At 36.2% G+C, this 22,061-nt stretch overlaps 4 protein-coding genes and 2 pseudogenes across 4 annotated transcripts; all 6 read right to left on the bottom strand.

Annotated features, from left to right (window-relative positions):
* Positions 1–4,825: 4,825 nt before the first annotated feature.
* Positions 4,826–6,928, bottom strand: LOC126712141 (cytochrome P450 CYP82D47-like). Its single transcript, XM_050411350.1, has 2 exons — positions 5,924–6,928; positions 4,826–5,627 (listed from the first exon to the last, which is right to left on the bottom strand). Exons 1-2 carry the CDS (start codon positions 6,866–6,868, stop codon positions 5,001–5,003), a joined length of 1,572 nt encoding a protein of 523 aa, XP_050267307.1. The 5' UTR covers positions 6,869–6,928; the 3' UTR covers positions 4,826–5,000.
* Positions 6,929–9,734: 2,806 nt separating this feature from the next.
* On the bottom strand, positions 9,735–10,100 carry LOC126694211 (uncharacterized). Its single transcript, XM_050390302.1, has one exon. It carries the CDS (start codon positions 10,098–10,100, stop codon positions 9,735–9,737), a length of 366 nt encoding a protein of 121 aa, XP_050246259.1.
* A 1,149-nt stretch (positions 10,101–11,249) lies between these two features.
* Positions 11,250–12,284, bottom strand: LOC126694206 (uncharacterized). Its single transcript, XM_050390283.1, has 2 exons — positions 11,936–12,284; positions 11,250–11,881 (listed from the first exon to the last, which is right to left on the bottom strand). Exons 1-2 carry the CDS (start codon positions 12,282–12,284, stop codon positions 11,250–11,252), a joined length of 981 nt encoding a protein of 326 aa, XP_050246240.1.
* Positions 12,285–12,853: 569 nt separating this feature from the next.
* LOC126694195 (uncharacterized) lies at positions 12,854–13,846 on the bottom strand. The gene has a single exon (XM_050390276.1). The coding sequence runs from the start codon at positions 13,844–13,846 to the stop codon at positions 12,854–12,856; it is 993 nt and encodes a 330-aa protein (XP_050246233.1).
* Positions 13,847–17,788: 3,942 nt separating this feature from the next.
* On the bottom strand, positions 17,789–18,547 carry LOC126712139 (cytochrome P450 82A4-like; annotated as a pseudogene).
* Positions 18,548–18,954: 407 nt separating this feature from the next.
* On the bottom strand, positions 18,955–21,645 carry LOC126694185 (cytochrome P450 82A3-like; annotated as a pseudogene).
* Positions 21,646–22,061: the final 416 nt, after the last annotated feature.

Here is a 22,061-nt window from a genome sequence, read left to right as displayed (position 1 = left end):
CACAAAGATACAAGTGCATAGAGAACAAGCTAAGCTCATTAATGCATAAAGCCATTAGTACGGAGGTACAAGGCTAAACATGCATGTGACAGTGCACAACACCATCAATTAAATTTTTTGGATTTTATACTTTTTATGTGTTTTTCGATTTTTGACACAAAGAAAAGAAAAGAATGATCAAACACAACAAACAACCAAAGCTTTTAAATAACAAAAATTTAAAAATATGCTAGAATGTGAAATAAATAAGCAAACAACATTGTCACATTATATAGAAATAATTAATGCATGGACATGTTATAATGCTTATGCATGATTCTCAAATCTTAAGGTAAAGTTGGCCAAACATGAGGTGATGGTGTCAATCATCTTCATCACATCACTCATAACAGGTTCTCATTCTTGCCCTTTTGGTTGCTTGGGTTTCCTATTGCCTTTTCCTTGTCTTCTTGGCTTTTGAAGATCTGCATTCTTCAATGCTTGGAGCTTGTAGCAATTTAGTTTAGTTTGCCCTAAGATTCCCCAATAATGGCAATAGTGTTGCATTTGTGGACCTCTTTCTCTTAGGAAGAGACTTTCCTCTTGCCTTGGGCTCAGCCACAATTGGCTTAAGAGACTTCGTCAAAACCATTTGATTCACCACATTTGGCTTCTTTTCAGGTTTTACATTGCCAACAAGAGGAGTTGATGCTACTTTAGCCTTGACAAACTTCGTTTCCTTTGACGCTTAAGAGTTTGAGCTACTTCATCATTTAACCCTTCAACTTCACACTTGGTCTCTTTGTACCACACAAGGATGCTTTTATAGTCGTTTTCGGCTTTCTTCATCTTTCTAATGGCTGGCTTAGCCACTCTTGCATATTCTCCACTCTTTTCAAGAAGTGCATTGTATAATTCTTGCAATCTATTTGTTCATTCATAAACGCACTCCTCTTCATCATCATTGGATTCATCTCCAAAACCAATAGATTCCACTTCAGTATGCTCACCAAGCTCTTCCTCTAGAGTACTTAAATCTTCCAAAAAATCTAAGGGTGCAATGGCCACGAAAGCGGAGCTCCATCACAGCTTTCTTCAGAATCGGAGTTTCAGCTATCCGAATTACTAAGGGTTGTAGCAAGAGCTCTACCCTTTCCCTTCAAATAGGTAGGGCATTCTTTCTTCAAATAACCATGCCCGTTGCACTCATAACAAGTGATTCCTTGAGAAGAAGAGGAGGCTTTGGAATCCTTCCTTTTGAAGTCCTTCTTGTATTTCTTGAAATTGGAGAATTTTCCTTTCTCAAAGGACTTCCCAACCTTTTTGAATTTCAAGAACTTGCAAAAGTTCTATGCAAGGAATGCCACCTCTTTTTCAACATCGTCCTCTTCCGAGGAATCTTGAGCTTCAATTCTCTCATTGATCATCTTAAGAGCAAGGGATTTGCTCTTCCTATGAGATGGTAGAGTGAGCTCATATGTTTGAAGAGAGCCAATAAGTTCTTGGACCTTTATCTCATCAAAATCCTTGCTCTCCTCAATGGCAACCAACTTGGTTCGGAAGCTCTCCAACAATGATCTAAGGATATTTCTTACTACTTTGGAGTCTTTTGTCTTCTCACCTAAATTCAATTTCCCAATTACCACTTCATTCAACTTTCCATAAAATGAGTCGAATGATTCATCTTCGTTCATCTTCAATTCTTCAAACCGAGTGGTAAGCATTTGAAACTTGGTATCCTTCACCTTCTTGATGCCTTCGTAGGTAGTCTCCAAATTTTGTCATGCCTCCTTGGCAATTGACACATGAGAAATCCTGTGAAATTCATCCAGTGAGACATCACAAAATATAGCATAAGTGCTTTGCTATTAGCATTAGCCGCCGCGAGAGCTGCCTTATCCCAAAAGGATTTGGTAGCCTCTGGCCTTGTCCAACCAATTTCTGCAGCATCCCACACACTCTCTTCAATGGAGCACAAAAATGCATGCATACGCACTTTCTAAAATGTGTAATTACTCCAATCAAAGAAGGGAGGTGCATTGAGGGATTGAGACTTCCAAAAAATCTAACATGGTGTATCCGCTCTGATACCAATTGAAAACTCACTAAGTGTATAAAACACTTGTGAATGTTTATACCCCCAAATACAAATTTTCCAATACAAGCTTATATTCATACAATATATGTGCGGAATATGAAATATAAGCAATACCCAAATTAGCAAACTACTCTAAGCCATTAATTTATCACAACTAGTAGAAATTAAAAGCTAAGAGTAAGGAAAAGAGAGATGCAAACACAAGATAACACCGGCACATGTTATCGAAGAGGAAACCGAAGAACTTGGCGAAAAACCTCTCCGCCGCCCTCCAAGCGGTAAATGATCCACTAGAAAATCAGTTTGGATAAATGAATAGTAGTAAACCCTTCGAGCCTAATCTACCCAATGCACCTAAGCCCTCCAAGCTTCTTGCTCCAACAAGGTTATGCCAAACCATGTCTTCTCTAGCTTTCTAGATCCCACAATTAGCCCATTGCATCAACCAAAATGGATTGGTTCTCTCTTGATCTACTTCCCAAACACCAAGAACCTTCTCACTATTCTAAATTTTGTGAGGTAAGGATTTGGTTTATAATCCTCCCATAGGTATGACAATAGAGAGGGTGAGAGTAGAGGAATTTGGAGAATCAAGTTTATAAGATTATGGATGAATCAATCTTTTTTTCTCTAGGGTTTCTCTCTCAAAATTCTCTCTAGAAGCTCTCTCTCTTCTGTTTACATTTAGTGAGTATAAGGGTATTTATAGTAAGGTATGAGATGGAATGTGAAAGGTCATTTTTCAGCAAAACAGGGTGCACTAGTGAGTCACTTCGCAACTGGGGTGAGTCGCGAGTTCCAGTCGCCAGTTACCAAACTAGGCCAGATGGTACTTTTTGTCCTGTAGTGACCTAGCTGTCCTGACTCTTCGACTTCCTGCATGCTTCACACGTGTACTTCATTTTGGCGAATCACCACTCGCGAATCAGTCACAAGTCTTAGTCGCAATTCACCATCTTGTTGCACACTCTTGATCAAATCTTCACACTTTCTCACACACAATCCTTACATTATTCCCACCTAAGTACATGGTTTCTAAATGCTGCAAGCAAGTTTGGCACGGAATAAAACCAACATATAGTTGAATAAATTCAACTTTACAGTTCAAATGACTTTTCTTGATACTCATGTTTGATGCATGTATGAATAATGTTTGATCCATATCAAGGGAAGTTAATATGTTGGACATGCATTCTTGCAATTGGTTGAGACATCAGTAGTTACAAAAAATTAAGGTTATGTTTGATAACAGTTTTTGTTTTCTATTTTTAAAAACTTGTTTTTGAGAATATAAAGAAAAAAAAATTTATTATATTTTTGAAAACAAAAACATGTTTGATTTGTTGAAATTAAAAATATAGTTTTTTGAAGAAAAAAAAATACTAAAATATATTGCTACTAGGATTTGAACTCTAATGCTAACTCATTAAATAAAACAAATTCATTAAATTAAATGCGTGTTTTCATTGACTTTTGAAAATTAGAAATTGAAAATAGCCTTTTGCATGTTTTTAGTTTCCTTCACAAATTGAGTTTTGAGAACAGTTTTTGTTTCTATCTATTTTGGGTTGCCAAACAAGGTTTTTAGTCTCAAAAATAGAAAATTGTTTTTGGAAACAGAAAATAAGGGGAAAAAAAGTTATGAAACATACCCTATTTTTTTTTTTTTACTCATCTTTCTTCGGAATAGGTCCAGAACAACATCATATACTGAAGCTGAGATTAAAGGTACTCAAATTCTTTGGCATTTGTGTTAGAACATTTTAGCCTTTTTTTGGGGGAGGGGTTTTTCAGTTAATTTTAAGCTGCAAGTTTCCATTATATTTGTAACTTGGTGTGAACTATGTAAAATGGTTATCGTTATTGTTGGGGAATGGAGGTGAGTTTAAGCATGTGCATAGTTATTTGTTTTTGTTGGTAGGCTTGACCAAGTTTCTTTTATTTATATTTCTACTTTAAACGGGAATGGCTTGAGTGAGATGGTAGAAGATTATCATGCAGCTTTCAAAGCAGCCAGTTGTGTAGCAAGAGATTCGAGTGATGATGGTACTCCTAAAGAGCCCAACAATGATGCAGCTAACTTTTTTCAGAAACTAGGGGATAATGAACAAACTTTTTGTTAATTGCAAGTATACAAAACTATCTTTCATTGTGAAGTTACATCATAAACATGTGGTGATTCATGTTTCAAATTAAAAATGAGAAGGGCATTAGACAAAGTAGTTGAGTTATGTTGGTTTGTACATTTTTTTTTTCCATTGTGTTAAAAGAGTAGTTGATTGGCTGTTGTAATTCAATTTGGAATTGCACAATTGTGTTTATGTTTATATTTTGAATCAGGTTATTAAATTTTGATCAATGTGAAGGAGTGCATTCAAATTTTTTATTTTTTATTTTAAGAAAATACTTATTTCAACATTTACAAACTGTTGAAATTTAGTGGGGCCATGAGTGCCTCTGCCACAATATGCATATAGAATGCAGATTATATTATAGACATAATTTAATTTAATTTTCAAGCGAGCATGTCATTCTTCCCAATCGAGATTAGGTGACATAGTAAATGTGATTGTCAAAAGAGTGATATGAACGTCATGTATGAATAGCTTAAGTTTCTCATATATGGAACCCGTAATAATATTCATCATCATAATACGTATATAAATCACAAATATTATTATTATTTGTTTAGTCTTGTTGATTAGTTCAAAGGTTTTCTTATATTGACTTTTAGCATGTACCAAAACATTAGGATCAATACACCAATTGGAGCACCGGAAGTATGATATTAAGTGCATGTCATGATATTTGACAAAAGTGTTATATAGGCACTGAAATTTCCATTTTACATCAACAAAATCCATAAGAAAAATTCAACAACACTTAGAAGTACACTTGAGTTCTATACTTCTATTTAGACGGACTAACCCATAAAGCTCGTGAGATGCAGGCGTGGTGTGATGAGAACTTCAAGTGGGGTGGCTTTCAAGTTTGTGAGTCCAAAGCTCTCTGTCATATCGACTTTTACATTCGAGGGAGTAGAAATGTCATACATGTGTAAAAAACTAGCAAGTGCTAAGTGCACCATTTGAACTCCAAAAGATGCTCCAGGGCATATTCTTCTACCACTTCCAAATGGGATAAACTCAAAGTTTTGCCCCTTAAAATCAACATCCTTGTGGGTGGTGAGAAATCTTTCCGGCTTGAACTTTAATGGTTCTGACCATTTGTTATGGTCAGTTTGGATTTTCCAAAGGTTCGGGATTAGCCGAGTGCCTTTTGGGACATGGTAACCACCTATAGTGCAGTCCTCGGTGAATTCACGTGGTCCTGATAGTGGTGACCCGGGATACAAACGTAAAGTCTCTTTAACTATGGCTTGGAGGTACACCAACTTATTTATGTCCGACTTGTTTACAATTCTTTCCTTGCCCACTAGATCGTCGAGCTCATCTTGGGCCTTTTTCAATACATGGCGGTTATTCAATAATAGTGATGTTGCCCAAGTTAAGGTTACTATAATGGGGTCATTTCCACCTGCAATCAAATTCTGCAAAATGAAAATTGTTATTCATGTCTAAATGATACTGTGAAACAAAGCAATCCATATTGTTTTAGTGGTTTAAAAACACAACAATACTTTAGGCATGACAAATGTCATAAATGTTTTCACATTTCTAATGTGATAGATTGTGATTAGTACAAAAATACTTTCATGACTGCTATGATATCTCTTTTATCATACATCAAACATGTGAAATTTATTGTGTATTTAGACATATTGTTTAGAACATAACTCATATCAACCTATTATTTACTCCTTTTTAAGAGAGAAAGCACGCATACCAAACATGTGGCTTTGTTGACTGTGTCAGGATCATAACCTCCTAGGTCTGCTCCATCAGTGACTGAAAGCATTACGTCCATGAAATCTTGCTCTTTGGTTTCACCGGAGGCTCTCTTTCGCTTATGCTCCTCTAACCATTCCCCAAGAATGTTGTCAATCTCTTTTGCAGTTCTCTTCATGGCCTTTTCATGTCCACCCAAATCCAACCACCTAAGATAAGGAATTGCATCCGACACCACAAACAAACCCAGAAAATGAAAGAAATCTCGCACCGCCTTTTGGCAGCATCGTGCCTCTTTTTCATGAACAACATCATGATTAACACCAAAGTACCGCTTTCCAGCGATCATCCTAAGAATCACGTTGAGACTCATGTCCCCAAACCATTGCTTCAACTCCACTAAAATTTGGCCTGACCCATCCTTTTCCTTGGCCCATAGTTTGTATAGACCTTTCAAGAACATCTCGACTTCAGAGACTCGAATATAGGCAAGCTGGTCAAGCCGACGGGTTGATAGTAGCTCTAACGTGATTATTTTACGCAATTCACGCCAATAGGGACCATGGGGTGCAAAATTAAACATGGCATAGTTATAGCCCATATGTTTTGCCGCAACTATACTGGGTCGCGATGACACAGCCAAGTCGTTGGTGGTGAAGCACTCTTTGGCCATGTCCCAACTGCTCACCACCAAAGCTGGGTGCAATCCAAGCTTGATAGTAAAAAGTGGTCCGTACTTGTCAGCCATGGCTCCCAAAGTTAGGTGAGGAGGTTGGGTTCCCCCTAACAGAGGGAGGTGACCAATTACAGGCCATGCACCAGGTGCAATAGGTACTGTTTTGGCTAACCCAACTCTTGACCTCTTTAGAAGATAGTGGGAGAAAAGAATTATAGCAATAAGTCCAGCTATGGCAGAATATAGGGAAGGTGAAAGAAAATCCATTTTAGGCTAAGGTTGCTGGAGTCCTATACATGGATGTCTTTCTAACGAAATGTGTAAACTTTTATAGACAAATTTTTAGCTGTACAGATAATTTTGTGGATTAGCTTTTATTTTGGTACCATTAAGCTATCAGGGTGACTTAAGGTTGCAATAGCCAAATCAATATTAACCTAACCTTATCGTATTTAACTACCCAGTTTGGACTTTTGTACACTTTTGTCAGTTTAGTGTACTTTTTATTGAAATGATCAGTTTATTTTATTTTATTTTAATTTATGAGAATCATCAGTTTAGTGTACTTAAGGAAAAAAAAATTCCATGTCTTAGAGCATTTTCAGCAGATTCTTTAAATTTTTGTACTGTTTGAAAAATGAACAGTGATTTTTATATTTTAACTATTCACTTTTTCAAATACACTTTCCAAGATTCTCTATCTCATTTAAATATTATTTTTTCATTAATTCATTATTTATTCTTTTTTTTATCATCATTTATTCTTTCTATATTCATTCTTAACAATTATATTTTTCAATGAAAAGTGATATATCCACAACATTTTTTGCAATACTTTCATAAAAATCACATAAAAATCTTATGTGGAAAGTTATTACTAGTTCTCATTTGAACCTACCGTTGAAATTTTTTTTACTCACCAATATTAACTAATAACAATCTATTACTTAAAATTTATTGGGAAAATATTATAGTAGCATTTCTTAATTGTCATTTTTTTTTTTAATGTTATCTTTCCTTTCTTAATTACATCCATATGATTTTTTTTTTCCTCCACCATACACGTATCCCACTTATCTCTATCTACCATTCTTTTTCTTTTTCTAGTTCATTTCAAATCTCACTATCTCGAGCTCTCTCTCACTCTTTCTTTCTCAAGCTCTCTTTTTTTTTTTTTTTTTTTTTTTTTTTTACTTTTTCTATTTCTACTTGATTCTAGAACACTCTCTAGCATGATCTTTTGACTTCTATTTCTACTTCTATTTTCTTTCCTCTTCAGCTCACTTCACACACACAGCCGACATGGCCTTTGTCTATCTTCTTGATTTGTTGTTTTTGTTTTGATTTTAGATTTGTTGTTCTAATTAAATTTGTATTTTCTCTAGATTTAGAGAACACTGTAGCAACTCCAAAACAAAATTTGGAAAAGTTGTATTTAGAGAAGCTGTTGGAGCGTGAACAGTGAGTTTTTTTGGAGAAAAAGTAGAGATGGAGTATCTGTTGGAGATGCTCTTATCTATACTAGTATGAAATATATAATTATAATATATACAACACTCCACAGTGTTTGAATGTATTAATTCTATTAGTTGATAGATATCATAGTCTTGGTCATCCCCGTTGCAACAAATTCTTACTTCAAATAAGCTATTGTGTTCGGGCAATAGTTGATGGCATTATGTCATGTCTGACAACTAGAAAAGGTCTAGTTATTTGTCCTTGATTGTAATGAACTCTAATGGTTCAACAGTTCAACACCTTTGGATATGCTTTTTTTTTTTAGCATTGTTTGGTGTCCCTCCTCAGTGCCACAATTAAAGTGAAGGTCACTGACTCACTGATACTTTGTATTATTCTTTGATAATTAATTTAAATATATATATATATATATATGTATATATATATTTTGTATTTTTCCTTTACTTTCAACTCTAACGTATTTGACACCTTCTTAATTTCAAAGCTTGCTTGAGAAAGAGATGAGAGAATAAAGGCCGTGTAAATTCTAAGGAGCATTGTTATTAATATCGTTTCGGACCCCGTTTCGGTTTCTCCAGTGGAATGGAATATTTCGGTATCGGCCGATTTCGGCATACCGTTTTAGGGTGTTTCTGGGTTTTAAAAAAATAATTTATATATATATTCTTGTAGAACATAAAATTGTCAATTCTAATATAAATAAATAACTAAATATTAAGTAATACAAATCATTTAGTCTTAACTCTTAAGTCTTAAACATCAATAACTTGAATATAACATCAATTTAACATCACACAATAAGAAGATTACAAGATAATAACTAAATATCAAATAATACAAGATTTGCTCCTCCTCCTCATCATCATCCATAAGAGAAGGATCAAATTCATCATCAAAAGAACTCCCAAATATAACTTTTTTTTTTTTTTAAATAACAGGCCAAATCCAATACCGGCTGAAATTTACATCACGGCCGGAATTGGCTGGAATGACTGGAATGGACCGAAATGGCTCGAAATTTGACCCGAGGTGGAACGTGGGGTATTCCAGTACTAGTTTGCATACCGATACGAAAAATTTTGGCCATTCCGGCTAGAATGGAATGGAATGGAATCAATAACAATGCTAAGGGGAGAAAATAATAAAGGAAAAGGAGGAGCCAAATAGCTGGTTCAATCATGTCATGTAAAACACGACTTTTATTATATAGTATACTAATAATATACTAATGTGATGCAAAGATAAATTTAAATTCATATATGAACTAAGAAGAGGTAATTGAATTTAAAAAATAAAATAGGTTATTTTTTATATTAAAAAAAAATCAAGTTACATGGGGCAAATCATGTAATCTATATCATTATTGAAAAAAAAATTTATAATATTTAATTATAAAAATAAATAATGGAAAAAAAACCTTTTGAAAATCTTCGTATTTAGTTTTAATCAAAATAGTATTGTAAATTTCAAAAAAATTGTTGGTAGAGTTTTACTTACAGCAATATATTTGTGATTTTATTGCATTTGGTAAGAAAATATCTCCTCAATTTTTCCTCCTTTTGTCCTTTTTCATTATTTTCTTCTCCGTTATTAGACGGTGAAAAGCACAATTTTTTTTTTTTTTATAGGAAACTGAAAACTTTATTCAAAATAGTCAAGAAAGAACATCATGTGAAAGAGCTTGCTCAAGAAAGCAAGGATTCTCTTCCATCCATACAATAAAATCATCTATGCCTCCCGCATACTTAGCTAATAAATGGGCTGGTCTATTGCCCTTTCTTTTTACATGAGAAAATTGAAGCCACCTAAAGACCTTACATAAATCCCGCATCCCATCCACAATCGAAGCTACTGATGAAGGTGGTAAGGAAACTTCACAAAGAGCATTGTAGATGACCAATGAATCACCCTCCAAAATAACATCTTGGATACCAATGTCCCTCGCAAGGAGCAACCCAGCTTCAAACGCTTTGGCCTCTGACTCCAACGCACCCAACGGAGCCAAAACCTTCTTACTCATTGCTGCCTCTACTCGTCCTCTATCATCCCTAATTATAACACCCAAGCCCACTGCCTTCTAAGATGCAAACACAGCCTCATCCACATTGATCTTGAACCAATTTGCCCGAGGAGGAAGCCAAGATCCAGTCCTCTCCACTACTACTGGTACAGACCTCCCACATTCATTCGCTGTCCAGTACTCCTCCAAATATTGTGTCGCCCACCTCACCATATCCTTGCTAGCCTTCCTTGCACCGCCGAGTCTAACCTCATTCCGATGAAACCACAATGCCCAAGCTATAGTAACCATCCTAGCCACCTTATCCTCTTCAACCCGATCCAGAATAATCATTTTCCACAGCAGGTCCACAAAAGAACAACAGTCAAGCTGATCCACCAAGCCCACCAGCTTTGAGCATGACCACGCCTCTTGAGCCTTGACACAGTCCCATAACATGTGACCTGTAGACTCAACCATCAACCCACATGCATCACAAGTGTCATCTAGCACCACTTTCCGTCTAGCAAGATTGACCTTTGTAGGAAGAGCCTCACGGCAAGCCCTCCATACAAAGTGACGTGTCTTATGTAGAACTGGTAGACTCCAAACTTTCTTCCAAAACCTTCTAACTAGACCAGCATCCGAACTAGCACCTCTTCCTATGGCTTGGGAGATGGACACAACCAAAGAATAAGCACTTCGAACACTGAATTGGCCATTAGGAGACAAGGCCCAGATCAGTTTGTCCTCAGGCAGCCTAGAACTTAATGGAATGCTCTTTATCAATTCAGCTTCATGAGGCAAGAACAAAACATCAATGGCAAAGACTTTCCAACTAGCACTTGATGAATCAATGAGGTCACTAACCCGAGTGTTCCCATTCAGAAACAAATTAGGAGACACCACCTTATACGTGGAAGATAAAGGCAACCATTTATCCTCCCATACCCGGATCCGCTCTCCATTCCCTACCCTCCACCTCATACCATCCTTAACTATATTTTGCGCAGCTATAATACTCCACCAAGTATAAGAAGGATTACAACCAATTTTTGCTTCAACAAAGTCACAACGTGGGAAATATTTAGCCTTTAAAACCTTGTACATTAGAGAGTTGTGATCCGTTTGGAGTCTCCATCCTTGCTTAGCAAGAAGAGCCAAATTGAATTATTGCAGCTTTTTGAACACCATACCACCATTGGCCTTCGGTTCACACATCTTCTCCCAACTAAGCCAAGCTATCTTTTTCTCATTCTTCCTTTGTCCCCACCAGAAGTTACAAATCATACTTGTCAGATCCTCACAAAGGGCATCCGGTATTTTAAAGCAACTCATGGTGTATGTAGGGATAGCCTGAGCCACTGCCTTAATAAGAATCTCCTTACCCGCCTTTGATAAAAATTTTTCCTTCCAACCCTTCAATTTCTTCCCCACCTTATCCTTTATGGCATCAAAAGTACTCCTTTTGTTCCGACCCACAAGAGATGGTAGACCAAGATACTTCTCATGTTGTTTAATAACTTGGGCACCAAACCTTTGCTTTATCTCCTCCTGGACTTCATGTGATGTATTGCTACTAAAGAGCAAGGACGTCTTGGCTCTATTTAATTGTTGACCCGAAGCCCTTTCATAAACTTCCAATATTCTTTGCAAGGCTTCACAATTATCTAGAGTAGCCTTACAAAATATCAGACTATCATCTGCAAAAAATAGATGAGAAAGCTTTGGACCGCCACGAGAAACAGCAAGACCCTCCAAAGAGCCATTCTCCACTGAAGATTTTATGAGAGCTGAAAGACCTTTTGCACATAACAAGAAAAGGTAAGGTGATAGGGGGTCACCTTATCGGATACCCCTAGAAGGAATAATACGGCCTCTAGGACGCCCATTAATATTAATGGCATAAGAAACAGTGGACACACATCGCATAATTAACCTTCTCCAATGTTCCACAAAACCTAATTTCTCCATAATTTTATCAAGGCAAGTCCATTCCACCCAGTCATAGGCCTTACTTATATCGAGTTTAAGCACCATTTCCCCTCTCTTTCCTCCCTTTTTCTGGCTTATGTGATGCATAGTTTCAAAAGCAACTATCACATTATCAATGATTAACCTTTCATGCATAAAAGCACTTTGGGTATCACTAATAATAGATGGCAAAATCTTCTTCAGTCTATTAGCAATAGCCTTAGAAGCCATTTTGTAAACCACATTACATAGGCTAATAGGCCTATAATCTGTAACCACCTTAGGTTCTTTAACTTTTGGGATAAGCACAATATTAGTACCATTGAAATTAGGAGGAAAAATACCAAAATTAAGGAAATTGAGTACCGTATTAGTGACCACCTCACCACTAGTCGACCAAAAGTGCTAAAAGAAAAGAGGTGGCATCCCATTCGGACCAGGGGCCTTCAGAGGGTGCATTTGCTTTAATGCCAATCTGACTTCCTCTCCAGTAAAAGGCTTGAGCAACATCTGATTCATAGAGGGAGTAACCTTCGGCTGTATAGCTTGGAGAAGCTCTGAAAAGTTTGATGGGCTACTAGAAGTGAAAAGATTATTGTAATACTCCAACACCACCTCCTCAATCTTACCCTCATCCTCTTGCCAAATGCCATCAGCATCCATTAACCCTTGTATCAAATTCTTCCTTTGCCTTGATGAAGCTTTAGCATGAAAGAAACTTGTGTTACGATCCCCACCTTGAAACCAATTCAGCCTAGCTCTTTGTCTCCACATCGTATCCTCCTTTTCTAGCCAACAATTCAATTCAGCTCTTTTAATGCTTGAATCAACTCCGGATTTGAAGGTTGAGATTCCAACCACTCAAGTCTTCGTTGCAAGTCTGATATGTTTCTTCCAACATGACCGAAAACATCTTTGTTCCATCCCTCCAATCTATCACGGCAAATTTTCAGACAACTATTCAGCTCCCAATCCGAAGATACAATTACACCTTCCTCCCATGCAGACCGCACCACTTCCTCACAACTGGATTCCTTCAGCCACATAGATTCAAACTTAAAACTTCGCTTCACCCTCTTACGTTTGGAACCAGCCACCATACGAAGGAGTAACATTGAATGATCAGAAGCCGAAGTAGACTGATGGTACAGTTTAGCACCTAGAAATAATTCCAACCATTTCGCCATAGCCAAAGCACGATCCAATCGTTCCCGAATTTGAGTACCATCTGCCTTTTGATAAATCCAAGTAAACCTGGGCCCTACAAAACCAATATCTTTTAGATCACAAAAATTAATAACATCAATAAAATTATCCATCTGTTGTTGAGGTCGCCCACCCCCTCCTTCTTTTTCAGACAAGCTAGTTAGCTCATTAAAATCCCCAATAACTAGCCATGGAAGGGCTGCCACCCCCTCCAAATGTTTTAACTTCGCCCAAGACTCAGGTCGCCTAGCTGTTTCAGGATTGCCATAGAAGCCAGTCAAATGCCATCTACCCAACCCCCGACCATCAGAAACTAACACATCAATGTGGTTCAAAGAAAATGTTAAGAGCTCAATTTTTATTTCATCTTTCCACAATAAAGCTAAACCCCCACTCCGTCCATTGCTTGGCACTACCCAACTTTGCTTCATATTACACTCATTCTTAACCTTCTCCATCCATTCCTCACAGGACTTTGTCTCCATCAAGAAGACAATAATGGGACCTTCCTTCTTAATAGCCTTTTCCAAGGCTTTAACTGTCCGGAGGTTCCCAAACCCCCGGCAGTTCCAACTGAGAAGACTCATAGCTCCCCGCGGGGTTGCTCAGCAACCTCCGTCGATGTTGAATTCAATGCCATTGAAACACTTAGATGACTAGACGCCTCATCTATTTTCAAACGTTTTTCCCCACCCTCCTCTGTATCAACATGCATGTAACTAGCACCTCCTTTTCTCTTTGACCCACTTTCCACACTAGTATCAATCTCATTACTAGAACTAGCCATGCAGCCCCCAACTTTCTGCCCTCTCCCACGGCCTGAAGTCTTTAAACCAGCCCTTACATGGTCACTCTTTTTACTTCATGGTCTACCTTGAGTGCGACGCATGCCTTTTAAATTATTAGTCAAAGAACTCAGCCCCGTACTACCACCTTCAGTCACACCTGTTGAACCCCCATCCAGATTAGTGTCTCTCACTGCATGACTCTTAGTGCATGGAATTCCCAATACCGAATCACCCAAAACCTCCAACTCCTATGACTCCAAGTCCGGCCCTTCTTTCCTTTCAACAGCAACCCCACCTACCCCTAGACTCTCCTCCTGAACCAGCAACGTATGGGGATTAACTTCCGTAGGGGTTGAGCTCTTAATGCCAAATTGGATTGCTTCATCAATATCACGTATAACCTCCTCAAAGTCCTGGGCACCGATCAAAGCACCCTTCCCTGTCGTGGCCAGCGACTCACCTTCATTCCCCAGCTCTTGTCCGTATAGTTCAGCCTCCATTGCACTCCCACCTTCTTGATCACAGTCCGGAACAGGCCTAGCACCCACCGCCTCTGTTGCACCCTGAAACAGCCCCATTTGATCCCTTCCTGCAATGTCACAATTGATTGTTTAATGATATACTAGCAAGTAGAAATCACAATCTTATTGTCAAGATTTTCTATGGACAACACAATAGAAGGGATTCTAAGATAAAGAGCAATTAAATTAGTTTCTGTAAAAAAAAAAAAAAAAAAAAAAAAAAAAAAAAAAAAAAACATACATACATACACACATATATAAAATTTATTTTTTTTTTATATTTTAGTCAATCACTTTTTTCAACACTCGTATCATATTCATTATTCTATACTTTATTTTTTCACTTTAGCAAAATATTTTATTTATTTATTTTATCTATTATTTTTTTCTTACTTTTCAATGTACCGCTTTGCTTTATTTCAGTTATCAAAACATAAAAATTGAAAATTAAAAATAAGAATTTAATATCTTTTTTCTACTTTAAGAAACAGCTAGCAAGAGACCCCAATGTGATTGCATTAAGTCCCAAGCATGATAAAGTCAATCACAATCATAAATCTTGGTTTACATATTATTATATTTTTTTTTTCTTGTTTGTGATTTTCTATAGCTGCTGCAAGAGACAGATAAAAGTAGATAAATTACTTATGGATACATTAAAGAATGTTTTAAGTGCATTGGCTTAGAAACTACTTTTAGAAATATTTTATGAGAAAATGAGAAAATAAATAATTTTTTTGATGGTTTTTTATATTTTTCATTAAAATTATATCAAAAAATTTCTAATATAGTTTATTAACAATTATCCTAAAAAAATCTGTTAACTAGACACAAATTACTAGCTCTCAAAATCAAATATTTCAACACGATCCAATCATTTTTGTTTTTTCATTTTGAATTTTTTATAAACCTTTGGACGCTATGCAGAGAGTCCCTACCAATTAGGCATGGTTTCAGTGAGAGTTGGGTCAAAGTAACTAATCACTATATATATATATATATATATATATTCTAAAACAAATTATGACAGAAATTGTGGGGTCTGCACTGATCACCTGCCCTACGAAGTCCATACTATATGTGGGCATCCATTTTCGTTTTTTCTTTCTTTTATTTAAAACAATCTCTAGTACTTTTCTAAGTCATCTTCTTGTCTTGTATAAATATTACTCCATGATATATCATTTTCTTTCTAATAGACTTTTGTGGCTTATATTTAAATGACAAAGTGTTTTTCCTCTGGTTAGATACTTGTCAATTTCTTCTCTCCCTCTTGAGTGTGTAGTGTGTGTTTGTTTTTTCATTTTGAAATTTTTCTAAACCTTTGGATGTTGTGCAGAGAGTCCCTACCAATCAGGCATGGTTTCAGTGAAAGTCGGGTCAAAGTAACTAATCACTATAAATATATATATTCTGAAACAAATGATGATAGAAATTGTGGGGTCTACACTGATCGCCGGCCCTACGAAGTCCATACTATATGTGGGCATCCATTTTTGTTTTTTCTTTCTTTTGTTTGAAAGGATCTCTAGTACTTTTCTGAGTCATCTTGTTTTGTATAAATATTATTCCATGACATATCATTTTCTTTCTTATAGACTTTTGTGGCTTATATTTAAATGACAAAGTGTTTTTCCTCTAGTTAGATACTTGTCAATTTCTTCTCTCCCTCTTGAGTATGTAGTGTGTATTTGTTTTTTCGTTTTGAATTTTTTCTAAACCTTTGGATGCTGCGCAGAGAGTCCCTACCAATCAGGCAAGGTTTTAGTGAGAGTCGGGTCAAAATAACTAATCACTATATATATATTCTGAAACAAATGATGATAGAAATTGTGGGGTCTACACTGATTGTTGGCCCTACGAAGTCCATACTATATGTGGGCGTCCATTTTTTTTTTCTTTCTTTTGTTTGAAACAATCTCTAGTACTTTTCTGAGTCATCTTGTTCAGTATAAATATTATTCCATGACATATCATTTTCTTTCTAATAAACTTTTGTGGCCTATATTTAAATGACAGAGTGTTTTGCCTCTGGTTAGATACCTGTCATTTTCTTCTCTCCCTCTTGATTGTGTAGTGTGTGTTTGTTTCTAAAAAAAGATATATGTCAAATGATTATCAAAAAAAAAAAAAAAAAGATATATGTCAAATTTTTTTTCTTTCCCTTTTTAATGAAAGGAAACAAAATTATTAACCCACTAGGGAAAGAAAGAAAACAGAAGCAACAATAAATTACCGTAAAACAGCAAAGGAGGGCCCTACAAAGAGTAGGAGAGCACAAACTTTTCAAGTATAGTTTTGAGTGCAAGTTCTGAGGGGTAGATATCACGTATATATGGACTCATCACTTATACCATTTTTAATTTCATTATTTAAAACCTGTCATTTTAGTAAGTTGTAGAAAAAATTGTGCCTCGAAATTTATTCTTTTGATAAAAGTGGGAGGGCTATGCCCTAAATCAAAAGAACATGTGATTTATGTGAATGCAATGAATATATATCTCACTTGTAAAAAAAAAATGTTATATTATATGTTGATATTTTGTGATTGGCAAATTCCATGAAATTATAATTTGAATCAAATATGTAATGTGATAAGTTCAAATTGAAATGTTTAAGACGCAACTTAAAGAAGACAATTATTAAGGAATTTGACTGCCCTACAATTAACTAATGAATCCAAAACGTGCATAAAAAATGGAATTTAAAACAAAGGAGAGATAGGGAGAAATACTTCTGAGGTCCGACTCATAAGATACTTTGTTAGAAGTATGTGTTTAAACGATTAAATTTACAATATTTCAATAATTTAAGCTTTCAGGACAATCGGTAATTTAACATACTTCCTCCTATCAATGGGGTAAAACTTGCAACACAAGCATGTAGTTTAGAAGGGAATGAGCTTCTTTGAGGATGATCGAGTTTAGGAGGCAATTATTCCTATGACCCCCTGCTCTGCTATGCCCTTGATTTCAAAAAAACCTTTATCTTCCTAGTTTGTGTTATATTATGATACAACATATTGTATGGTAGTGTTAACTTAATTTAATTTAAAAACAACACGATCGCATTTAATGATTTTTTTTGCGCATAAAATGTGAAGCCCAAGTTTCGACATTTTATGGTATATAGAAATTTCGGTTTCTTATGATAAAATTTCCCTTTGGAGGATGAGATTGACAAAATTCAAATCTATTTATGTCTAAATAACCCAACATAATGAAGTTGGAGAAATAACCATTTTCCCCCAATTTTTAGGCATTGTTATTTCCATTTCACAATAGCAAACTCATAGTGTCCTACAAAATGGCATGCCCACTAACAGAGTACAGACAAATCATGGTAAATTTTGATCAATTCACAATTCTTAGACCTGCACATGAACTATATATTAGACAGTCTTTAATCCATAAAGCTTAGAAGGTGTAGGCAAGGTTTGACGAGAACTTCAAGTGGGGTGGCTTGTTTTTTGTGAGACCAACTGTCTCAGTCATATCAACCTTTGCATTCGAGGGAATTGAGATATCATACATGTTTAGAAAACTAGCCAATGCTAACTGTACCATTTGATATTCCAGGACATGCTCTTCTAACACTTCCAAATGGGAGCAATTCAAAAATTTGACCCCTAACATCAACATTCTTGTGGGTCTGACCATATGCGTGGATCTGTTTGGATTTTTCATAGGTTTGTGATTAATCAAATGCCTTTTGGAACATGGTAACCACCTATAATACAATTTTCAGTGAATTCACGTGGTGCTGCTAATCAACCTGCTAGATTCAAACGTAATGTCTCTTTAACTATGGCTTGGAGTTAGTCTAGCTTATTGATATCTGATTCGTTTACAATTCTTTCCCTGCCCACTTGGACATCAAGCTCATCTTGGGCCTTCTTCAACACATGGCGGTTGTTTAACAATAACGTTTTTGTCCAAGTTAGAGTAACTATGTTAGTGTCACTGCCTCCAGCAATTAATCATACTCTGCAAAGTGCATACCTTTTGTTAGAATGCAACTCTTAAGCAAAAAATGCCATATGTTATGAAGCTTTAGCCTGTAAGGAAAAGCAAAGAAGCATAATTATATACACGAGGCAATACAGAATACTGTAACACGGCAAATTGTTACATTGAAGTAAGACATTACATGGTCGGATTTTACAATTAATATATATATATATATATATATTTGCAATACACTTCTTTATTTTTTAAAGTGCAAGGCCTAAAAAAAAAAAAAAAAACTATTCGAGCCTATTTGAGATCGCTTATTTTACTAAAACTAAAATTTTTTTACTGAAAGTACTGTAAATAAAGATAAATGTTAGTTGAAATAGTATAGTGGGATCCATAAATAGTATTAAAAAGTGTACTAGGACCCATGAATAGTAACAAAAATAAACTAAATAGTAAAATAAGTTGGCAAAAAATAAGCTAGCCAAACCGACCTTTTATTTACTATTTAAGGAAATACCATATATTAACCTACATTATAGAAGTGAAGGTTTTTCAACGAAACAAACTGAACGTAAATGACAAATCATTTGTAAGGATGGGTAAAGGATTGGGCTGCCTAGCACCCTTGGTTTGAATATGATTTATGAGATTTAGTGTGTGTTTGGCATTAGCTTAAAAAGTCATTTTTTTTACGATTCAGCTTATTTTTACTACTATTCATGGGTCCCGTTGTACTTTTTGGTACTATTCATGAATTCTATTGTACTATTTTAGCTACCTTTTAGCTTTACCTACAGTACTTTTAGCAAAAAGTTTTTAGTTTCAGCTAAATAAACTGTTTTAGACACTTAAGGGTTAGTTTGGATACCGCTTATTGCTGAAAACTAAAAACACTGTAGCAAAATAATTTTTAAATGTGTGAATAGTGCCATGAGACCCAGTTTTAAAATTAGATTTGCATTTTCTGTACTTGTGGGTCCCATGAACAGTGCCCATGTACCCACTAAAAAAAACATAGCCGCACTGAAACGAGCAAAACGCGTTATCCAAACTCACACTAAGGCTGGGTTTGGATAGTGGTAGACCACGCGTCTACGTTTTTTTGGCTGGGTCCTGTGCACTGTTCACAGGACTCACAAATATGGAAAAAATGCAAATCTAACTTTAAAACTAGGTCCCACAGTACTATTCACACATTTAAAAATTATTTCGCTACAGTGTTTTTAATTTTCAACAATAAGCGATATCCAAACGGACCCTAAGTGCACGTTTGGATAACGTTGAAAATTGAAAGTTTTCAGCATTCAGCATTTTTAGTGGGTTTCATGCACTATTCGTGGGACCTACAAGTACTTTTTTCAGCAAAAATAACTTTCAAACTGGGTCCCATGACACTATTCACATATTTAAAAATTATTTTACTACAGTATTTTCAATTTTCAGTTTTCAGCAATAAGCGGTATCCAAATAGACCTTAAGTCTTAAAAAGTCAGTTTTGAGATGATTATTTTTGGTATGCCCTGCATTTGAGAGCCACCTTGCTTGGAACATGTTCAAGCAAGGCCCTTTGAGCAAAACTCCATGAAGAAGTGAAAAGAGAAAACATACCAAACATGTGGATTTGTTGATTGTATCAACATCGTAACCTTCAAGCTCGGCACCATCAAGGACAGAGAGCATTATGTCCATGAAATCTTCCTCCCCTTTATTCTCAAATGAAGCTCTCTTTCACTTATGCTCTTCCAACCATTCCCCAAGAATTCCATCCAATTCCCTTTCAGTTTTCTTCATGGCCTTTTCATGTCCACCCAAATCTAACTACCCAAGAAAATGAATAGCATCGGACACCACAAACAACCCCAAAAGATGAAAGAAGTCCCCCAAGGCCTTTTGGCAACGCCGAGCCTCTTTCCAGCAATCATCCTAAGAATCACGTTAAGGTTCATATCCCCAAACCACTGCTTCAACTCCACCAAAATCAAGCCTGGCCCGTTCTTTTTCTTGATCCAAAGTTTGTATAAATCTTTTATATCGTTCTCAACTTGGGAGACTCTGATGTGGGAAAGCTTCTTAAGCTGGCGATTAGATAGTAGCTCTAAAGTGGTTACTAATTTTACGCAATTCACACCAATAGGGACCATGGGGTGCAAAGCCAAACATAGCGAAGTTATAGCACAAGTGTTTTTTGGCTACTAGTTTGGGCCGCGAGGACACAGCCAAGTCATTGGTAGTGAAGCACTCCTTAGCCATCTCCCAACTGCTCAACACCAAAGCAGGGTGCAATCCAAGCTTGATTATAAAAAGTGGTCCGTACTTGTCAGCCATGGCTCCCAAAGTTATGTGGGGGGTCTGAGTTGCTCCCAATAGAGGAAGGTGACCAATTACAAGCCATGCACCAGTAGGAATTGGTGTTGTTTTGGCTAGTGGCGACGCCACATTTAGTCCACGATGTTCACAGGAACACCCTGACCTGGAAAATATATATATATATATATATATATATAAATTAAAAAAATTATTTGTTTACCCTTAAAAAAAATTAGGAACACCCTCAAATTAAAAAAATAAAAAATAAAATTATTTACTCTACTTTCAAGTAAAAAAAAAAAAAAAAAAAAAGCAAAAAATAATTTGTAACATAGCAAGCCCACCAGGGAAAAAAAAGCCCAACATCAATCCTAAACAATAGATGGTAAAGCAAACCCAATCTAAAGGGGAAAAAAAAAAAAAAGAATAAAGCAAACCCAATAGATTACAGATGGTAGCAAATCCATAGATTCTCCAAAAAAAAAAAAAAAAAAAAAAACTAAAACCCAATATACGCATCTGTTGATTCATCGAAGGCAAAAACTGAAATAAAAAACCTAACCTAAAGAAACAAAGACCTCATTAGTCATCAACGACAACAACCAACAGACGACTCCTCCGCCTCAAGCAACAGAGCACATCGATCATCACATCGGGCCTCAAACTCGAGCTTTAGAACACATCGAGCATCAGAGATCGAAGATCAGTTCGATCGAATTAGAGATCGGTCTTCCTCACCTCGATGTGTTGCCCGACGGCGCTGCCCCTCAGCCTTAGGCCTCCCTACTCCCTCAACCTCAAGGTATTTCATCATTACGCTTAACTTCTCTCTCTTTTTCTCTCTTACATATACGAGTTATTGGGTTAATGGGTTTCTCTCTTTCTTTATCTGATTCTGAAGAATGAAAGTGAAATGAAATGAGAGTCTCTCTCTCTCTTTAAGACTTTATCTAGTTCTCTTTGAACTGTGATTGGCTGATTGCTTAGCTTTACTTTATAACTTTATTAATATTAGCCCCTGTTTTTGGCTTTATCCGTTGGTGTTGGTGTTGGTGAGAGACAATTAATTGTCTTTTAGTATATTGTGATTTGTGATTGTGAATTTATCTAATTGGTTCTTGTAATTAGGGGCCATGAGGCTAGTCTATTAAGTGGGGGGTGGATGGGGGCATGGAGCCGAGGTGGGATATTTAATTGGGGGAAGTAAATGCACATGGGGTGTGTGGT

The sequence above is a fragment of the Quercus robur genome, chromosome 2 (genome assembly GCF_932294415.1).
Source record: "Quercus robur chromosome 2, dhQueRobu3.1, whole genome shotgun sequence".
Lineage (NCBI taxonomy): Eukaryota > Viridiplantae > Streptophyta > Magnoliopsida > Fagales > Fagaceae > Quercus > Quercus robur.
Note: the sequence above shows the minus strand (reverse complement) of the source record. Positions and strands in the feature narration are given on the sequence as shown.

Excerpts from the sequence above, each read along its gene's own strand:
- LOC126712141 (XM_050411350.1), bottom strand. The coding sequence starts at position 6,868 with ATGGATTTTCTTTCACCTTCCCTATATTCTGCCATAGCTGGACTTATT. Across the intron at positions 5,628-5,923 it reads TCAACAAAGCCACATGTTTG|AATTTGATTGCAGGTGGAAA; the intron begins GTATGCGTGCTT and ends TTCATTTTGCAG.
- LOC126694211 (XM_050390302.1), bottom strand. The coding sequence starts at position 10,100 with ATGAGTAAGAAGGTTTTGGCTCCGTTGGGTGCGTTGGAGTCAGAGGCC.
- LOC126694206 (XM_050390283.1), bottom strand. The coding sequence starts at position 12,284 with ATGGCTTCTAAGGCTATTGCTAATAGACTGAAGAAGATTTTGCCATCT. Across the intron at positions 11,882-11,935 it reads CCGTATTATTCCTTCTAGGG|GTCTTTCAGCTCTCATAAAA; the intron begins GTATCCGATAAG and ends TATGTGCAAAAG.
- LOC126694195 (XM_050390276.1), bottom strand. The coding sequence starts at position 13,846 with ATGAGTCTTCTCAGTTGGAACTGCCGGGGGTTTGGGAACCTCCGGACA.